This window comes from Phoca vitulina, unplaced genomic scaffold (genome assembly GCF_004348235.1).
Source record: "Phoca vitulina isolate PV1807 unplaced genomic scaffold, GSC_HSeal_1.0 scaffold38, whole genome shotgun sequence".
NCBI classification, from domain to species: domain Eukaryota; kingdom Metazoa; phylum Chordata; class Mammalia; order Carnivora; family Phocidae; genus Phoca; species Phoca vitulina.
Genome location: NW_022589741.1, coordinates 8,300,362 through 8,308,300, shown reverse-complemented (window position 1 = coordinate 8,308,300; position 7,939 = coordinate 8,300,362). Strand labels below are relative to the sequence as shown.

The 7,939-nt window shown below is 41.2% G+C and overlaps 1 protein-coding gene across 1 annotated transcript in view; it reads right to left on the bottom strand.

Moving 5' to 3' along the window:
- Positions 1-2,361: 2,361 nt before the first annotated feature.
- The window catches only part of CUNH11orf88 (chromosome unknown C11orf88 homolog), a 22,854-nt gene continuing 17,276 nt past the window's right edge, over positions 2,362-7,939 (bottom strand). The window contains exons 4-6 of the mRNA XM_032427732.1: positions 5,628-5,687; positions 4,945-4,997; positions 2,362-2,419 (exon numbers count right to left, since the gene is read on the bottom strand). Coding sequence (XP_032283623.1) covers positions 2,362-2,419; positions 4,945-4,997; positions 5,628-5,687 — 171 coding nt within the window. The remainder of the gene's footprint in view (positions 2,420-4,944; positions 4,998-5,627; positions 5,688-7,939) is intronic.

Genomic DNA, 7,939 nt, shown 5'->3' with positions numbered 1-7,939 from the left:
TGGTTCTCAAGACAAAGAGGGAAGCGCCTGAGTTGGCATCTGATGTTCGGCTTTTCTTCACTCAAAGTCTAGGTGGAACTTCGGCAATTCCTTCGTCTAAGTTTCAGTTAACTCTTGGTGTTACCCTAAGAGTTTTGTGAAGGTTTGATGGGGCAAATAGACATGCGAGGGTGCGGATGGCTGGTTACTTAATGTCAATTGAAAAGGATGTATTTCCAATATTACAACACCTATTTCAACTTAGGGAAGCTGTTACTTCGGCCCAAATAATTAAATTGTGCCTTGAGTTCTCCCTTTGATGCTCTGGCCCTTGGTCCACATTGCCTTTGTTAAGGTATGTGGTCAACCTCATGTACTAGATTACAGCTGCAACTCCAGGCCTGCACAGGTCCTGTATGCACACCCTTTACCGTGTGACTCTGCAATTCTTCTTACTAAAAGGACTAAGTATATCTCCCACCCCTTGTCTCTGTATTTGACTATGTGACTTGTTTAGCCAACGGAGTGAGTCAGAGGCTTCTGAGCCTACACTGGAAAAGGCCTCGCTTGTCCTTGTTTGTTCTTTTGCTTCTCGGCTGCTGTCTGAGAGGAACATAGCTCAGCTACCCCACTGGACCATGTACATCCCAAAGAAGCTGACACACGGAGCAGAGTGGCCTCAGTCAACCAACAGACATATAGTGAGAAGCAGACTTGCCCTGGGTGCTGTCGCTTGAAGCAGAGCTGTCTGGCCAGGCCTAGATCAGCCAACCCAACCCCCCAGCTGACCTTCAGATGTGTGAGCAATAATAAATGTTTTAGATCACTTTGTTCGATTGTTGCAGCAACACCAACCATTATATATGGTAATGCAGAGAGGTGTCCACTGGGGAAGGTTGGGTGGCTTACACAGTCGAATTTTTCTTGGTAAAATTATGTTGGTCTAGGGTCCCATCCTTAGTTTGACAAGCCCAAACCCAATCTAAGAGACTAATATATTTATACATTGAGAAATATTATTGTCAAGCAAAGCGATGTTTGCATTAGTCTGTTCAGCACATTCTCTACCTCTGGGCAAGAGATTTCCAAGTGAGCATGGAATCAGAACAAAGGGAGTTAGTTATATGATTTGAAAGTTTAGGCTTTGATAACCTGCTCTATCCATCTTTACAATAGAGATATATATGTCTGGCAGACAAATATATCACCCTGATAGGGTGCCTTTTATTCTTTATAAAGAATAAATTCATAGAATAATTATATGAATAATCAGAGACTCATAGAATAATAAAGAATAAATTCATTTATTCAAACTGTGAATAAAGAATTCATAGTGCTAACATGAGATTGCCAATTTATAATTTTGTAAATTTCCCTTTTCTAGGCCTGACTACCTTCTTCTGTTCATTTGAAAACATTTTTCTCCAAATAGTGTGTGGCCGAAACTACTAGTCGTCCACTGATATCCACTGTCCACTTCTTTCAGTGAGAGTCCTGACGTTAACTAGGCAGACGATCTTCCATTTAAAGACTATTTCCCAGCCTCCCTTGCAATTTGGTTTGTCCCTGTGATGAAGTTCTGACCAGTGGGTCACCCACTCCTCTGTGGGCGCTGTGGGTAGGAGCTGCATCCGATGGGGGTTATGTCCAGGAGTGGCAGGTGGGGGCCAAGGATGAAGTGAGCGGTGGTCCTCAACGGAGCTGGGAGGTTCAATAGAGCTCTGGAGCAAAGCATGCAACCCTGGGTAATGCTGCAGTTAAACAGCACAGAAGAGATAGATACTTAACCTTCTCTTTTCCAGTATATAAAATACATACCAAAGGGAATGACCTTTGAAAATGAGGGAGGCTGGCAATACGATCATGCACATGTATCTAAGATACAGAAATGTTAAGCCAGCTATTTACAGAACTAGAAGTAATTTCTGACTTCAGACATGTTCCAGAAACTGAATAAACCAAATTCTGGAAAATGGATTTTAGACTTTTTTTTTTTTTTACAGCAAGACGACTTTAACTTTTTCAGGATTTTTTAGTAGTGGTCTCAAGTTGGGGCATATGAAACCCCTGTTTCTTGTTTATCTGATATTCATAATATAGATCAAATATAGCAGTTCTGGACATACACTTCCGATGAAAACAAGATAGGAGTTTCAGAGGTGTAAGATGAGAGAGACGATTGTGTGGTGTCAAATACAGTAGTATCCATCAAGTAAAGTAGACACAAGTATTCAATAACTGGTAAAATTCCTAGAAGTCTGCATATTTAACTTTTATTTCTTTGTCTATTTTAACAAAGTGATCCCGATGATCCTGACATAGAGGAGGGTGTTTCAAAAGTCAAGATCTAAGCGAGCCATCCTTTCCCATGTGTCCATCACGTTAGTCCAAGGCTTTGACCTCCTCTTGGTCTTCCTTATCTGACTCTGATGTCACTTTCCTGTTGGCAATAACATGAATCAGTTTTAAGACACAGAGCTCCGTAGCTGTGAACACCAGGTAGCACAGAAACAACTTCTGAAAATTTCCCCAGTAAAGACTGACTGTCTTGGATTCTGACTATGCATGAGGATTTTGGAGCCAAGTATAAACTTACAAGTGAGAGGAATGGTTATTTTGCTGTGAAGTGTGATGTAAAGGGTTTGGGAGAAGACTGCCTACCCTACATATATTTTGCTCACCAGAGAGTCACACTTGTGATTATCACTGATAATTGATTTCTTTGGAATAGCTATTGGTCCTTCTTTCCTTCTAGTCAGACCTCTTTTAAAATGCAAGTATTCCTGTGGTGGACAGGAATAATGAATCTATAAATATATTGATACTAAAACCTTACTATGAACACACTTTCTAGTTCTAGTTCTTTATGACAAAAGTGGACTTGGATTATCCTAAGAAGATCTGTTGGAAGAGGATGGTAAAGGCATGTATCTCTGTGTGCAGGGGGTGTTGGGCAAACAAGGAAGTATGGAGGGAGGAAAAAGAGGGCAAAAGTTGAGTCTTTTACAATTCTGTATAAAATATTTCAAAAATTTAAAAATGTTTATCATGTATAGTATAAAAGCATCACCTAAATTAGCTAATACTGAACTACATGATCTTTTTTTTTTTTTAAGATTTTATTTATTTATTTGAGAGAGAGAGAATGAGAGAGAGCACACGAGAGGGGGGAGGGTCAGAGGGAGAAGCAGACTCCCTGCAGAGCAGGGAGCCTGATGCGGGACTCGATCCTGGGACTCCAGGATCATGACCTGAGCCGAAGGCAGTCGCTTAACCAACTGAGCCACCCACGCGCCCCTACATGATCTTTTTGAACTAAAATATTTTGTTACCAATATTTTCTGAATTCCTACATGTAGTCAGTGTGCTAGGCACTTTGGGTGACTCAATTTCTCACTGAGCTTGCAATATAGTTGATAGGTCAAAAATACATGAGGGCCACCTGGGTGGCTCAGTTGGTTAAGTGTCTGACTCTTGATTTTGGCTCAGGTCATGATCTCGGGGTGGTGAGACTGAGCCCCGTGTTGGGCTATGTGCTGAACATGGAGCCTGCTTAAGACTCTCTCTCTCCCTCTCTGCCATCCCCCACACCGCCCCCCACTCGTGAGCTCTCCCTTTCTCTCAAAAAAAAAAAAATACATGAAGAGTTAAATAATGTAAGAGTTAATGAGTTGAGTAATTATAAAATATGGCTGCAGAGTAGCATACGGATATTTCCCGAAAGAATGGTACAGATGGTAACTTTGTAAGAAGCTCAGAGAAGGAAGATGTCCCAGTGAAATGGAATGAAATCTAAGGCTTCAGGGCAGAGGAGGGAAAATGAGCAAGTTGAATACAAAAGGAATTAGGCAAGCACCTAAAGAATTATCCATTCAAGCTGTGAAATAATGTTTTACTCTTAGGTGAATCAACAAGGGTGGTACCAGGAATGTTCTGAGCATTCCTATAAAAATATGCCCAGAAACCTAAAGCACCCAGGCTTACCAGTCTTCACCCATTGTTTGAATCAGATAAATGCATCTTTCCATTGACTAGTTTTGATCTACCGTTAGAATCTGATTCAAATCATCTGACTAAAAAGCAAGAAATTAAACTGCCGAGTATTATGTAGACAACACAGCCAGGTGATTAGATGATCTTTTCATTTCTTTCAAAGCTTTTTAAAATTACTGTGGACATATTTTTTAAGAATATTACTTCGATAACATTAAAGGGAGTCAACCTCAATACCAGTGAGAGCAGAATCTAAATTCTCTTGCTAACTGTTCTTCCCTGAATACAGCATGCAAATATATATTTGTCAAACTAATGTTGAGTTAACCACATTGGTTTTCAGTCATAATATAGGAAATGGAGAGGTTTTTTTTTTTTTTTTTTTTTTTTTTTTTTTTTTGGTTAGGGCTTCTTTAATGATTAACTGGTGTTAGGTTGTTCCTTTAAACTCTTCGGACCGATGCCTTCTCCTGCTCTAACATTTTTCCAGGGATAAGGCTATTAACCCCTTGCTGTGAGGCTACCGCCCTTGCTACGTGAACCTAGATTTAGCAACCTTAGGGCTGCCTTTGGTGGTATCGGAGCTGGTAACCTAAAGACCTGCTGAGTTAACTACAGATGAGGGAGCTAGGTGTAGGGAGGAGGGGGAGGGCGGGCGGAGTTGAGAGGCCAAGTGGGCAGGTGAATATGCCAAGAACAGGAGAGTGGGGGAAGGGAATATGTGCAAAGATTCAGGCTTGATCTGCTGTCCTGTTTGACCATTTTACGCTGGCCTGCTGCACAGAGATGCAAGTGGGCACACAGGCTTTAATGTGGCTGAGGAGAAGGTTTATTCAAGGCAAGAAATCTGTGACTACAGTGGGTGGGTTTTTAGAACATTTGAGGGTAGGGGGCAAAGGAAGTACCAGAAACAGTGCTTCTCTGTGGGGGGAACTAGAGAGGTAAGAACATGTTTGACAGAAGTAAACTTACTTTGCTTTGTGTACTTTGGCCTTTGGCTTATAAGGAAGGGAAACCACTTCTTTCTAAAAACAAAACAAAACAGAACTCAAAAAGCACAATTTTTACTTCTTGCACTGACTGACATTTCCTTACTTGAAAAAAAAAACAGAACACCTAAGGTCAAATTATCACAGAGTTCATACAGACTAGCTTCTTCAATCTGGAGACACTGGGATAAGAAATGTTCCAGATGAAGCATATTTGGGGTTCATTCAAGAGAGCAGGTGTTTGTACATCTGAAACTTTATAGGGTGCTATTATTTGTTTTACTATTTTTTATTACGTTTCTCTTCATTTAGCATTTGTTTTTGTATGATCTCAGCAAGATCAATCATTGTCAAACAAGGATGAGCACTGTGGTAGCTCAACCGTGTGACTATCCCAGAGCTTTATCATACGGGGACAAACCTGCTGACACCACCACCTCATTTCTATCCTAATAGAGCAGCACACTCTGGAGAATTTTCTGATTTCTCAAGGGTGACCAAACTGCCTGATGTCTGTACCCTGCCCCTACACAAGTAGATAGAAGGCTCTGGACTATGAGTGTTTAGGTTTATGGGGACAATCCATAAAACCTCTGAGAATTTGCCATAGTCTCTTCCCCCGCCCCCGCCACCGGTTAGATTGATTTGAATGCCTCTCAGTCTCACCGAGATCCTCTCTTCTCTTTGTTTTCTTAAGAGTTGGAGAATCTCATCTCTCCTTTTGGCCTGTTTAAAGGGAAAAAATAAAAGTGGGTGAGTTTTTTGACTCAATAATCAAGCTTTTGCCTGTAAAGGGTAGATTTTTTTTTTTTTTTTGCATTTCCCTTCTGGTATTCTTTGGTAGAATTTTAAAATATGTGTTTTCTATGATAGATTTATACTTTCCATTTGTAACACAGTTGATTCCAAAGGACGCTGCTTTACAAAATGTGATTTTGATACTCAGTGGGAGGGTGTTTTTGGTGCCCATCTAATAATCTAATAATAACTTTTATTAAGACTTTACTACATGAACTATGCTAAGAACTTTATGTACATTATGCCATTATTTTCTTTTAATAACTCGGAAGTTTGACACTAGTATTACCCCATTTTACAAAGGAGGAAACTAAGGTTAAAAAAACGTACCCAAGCCAGGAAGTGGCAGAACTGTGGTTGATCCCAGCTCTGTTTGACAACAAAGCCGCAGCTACTGTCCACCCCACTAAATTGCCATTAAATAGTAAGATCAGCAAACTCAGACAGCACGCCACAGCCTAAGTCCACGACAAGATGGCTCTTAGGCGCTCACATATGGAATCTCATTCTCTCGTCTCTCCTCTGCTTTCCTAAGTGTAAAAAACTAATTTAGTGTAGGCATGAAGATTTATCAAGATATAGACTATGAAAAAGAGGCAAATATAGGTACAAAAATTCTTTCATAAAATCCAGTTATGTTCAGTTTTGGAGACATCCAGGCAGAAAATTGCATCTACAACATTTGAGAACAAAAGAAAAACCTGAGAATCAGACAAATAAAATTTGTACCTTCAAGTGGCCAAATAAAATGAAAGAAGCTCTGTTAGATCAAGGCTAGAAACAAGAAATAACAGAAGAGACACAGATCTGTCATAGGTAAAAATTCAAAGTCATCCATCCATTCAAATTTATTGAGCACTGCACTGTTTTCCTAGGGCAATCATAAATTGGCCGGTTTAAAGCAATGGATATTTATTGTCTCACAATTCTGGATGCTAGAAGTCTACGATCAAGGTGTAGGCTGGGCCATGCTCCCCCTGAGACGTGTAGGGGAATCCTCCCTTGCCTCCGCCTGGCCTCTGGTGATTGCTGGCAATCTGTCGCTCCCTGTTGCAACTGTGTAACTCCAAACTCTGCCTGCTTAGGCACGTTGCTTTCTCTGTGCGTCTCTGTCTTCTCGTGGCTGTCTAATAAGGACACCCCACTCTATTCCATTAATAATTACCTTAGCTAATTCCATCTACAGTGACTCAGTTTCCAAATAAGGTCACATCCTGAGGTATTGGGGATTGGGACTTCAACGTATCCTTTTTAAGGGGAGACACATTTCAATCCATAAAGAGCACCTATGATGTAACATTACCATGCTAGGGCCGTGCTAGGGGCTGAACGACGCAGTTCCTGCCTACAAGGTCATTGCAGAGAGTACTTTCAAGAGTGCTACGATGCGGGGAGTATAGGGTGCGATCAGAGACCTGAAAAGAGACCCTGAATTCAGACTAGGGTGGGTATGGATCTACGGGGAGACTCAAAGACGTCCCAGAGGTGACAACCTTGTTCCTGCAAGTGGTAGTCACCAGATTGCAATAGAGAAAGGATGGGGATAAAAGCTTTTGAGGCAGCGGAAACAGGGTGTACAAAGCCGGGGAGGCAGCTGCATGGCTGAGTAGTTCCTCAGAAGGAGTCCTCAGCCCAGGCGCCCGCAGGAGAAGCTACCAACCTCGGGCGTGCTCCACAGAGACACCTGGGAGGAGGAGCCCGTGCAGGGCAGGAGGAATCAGCCGCTGGCGCAGGTACACCTGTACCTTGGTTTGCCTCCTTTGTTCATGTCATATGAATCTTGCCTTTTATAAGCCTATGATATTTTTATTTTGGGACAGGATTTCTACTTTTGACTTGAATTTTGAGCCTCATATACCACAATTATTGAAAGAAAAAGAATCTAGGGTACTTGCAAATACTAAGCTAAGTTTCATAATACCTGTCTACTTGCTAGGAACTGACTAAAATAATGTCTGTAGATAAGGACCTGGGATGTTTTCAATGTAGGTATTCAAGGTTGGTTTCTTTTTTTTTTTTAATTTTTTATTGTTTATGTTAATCACCATACATCATTACTTTTAGATGTAGTGTTCCATGATTCATTGTTTGTGCATAACACCCAGTGCTCCATGCAGAACGTGCCCTCTTTAATACCCATCACCAGGCTAACCCATCCTCCCACCCCCCTCCCCTCTAGA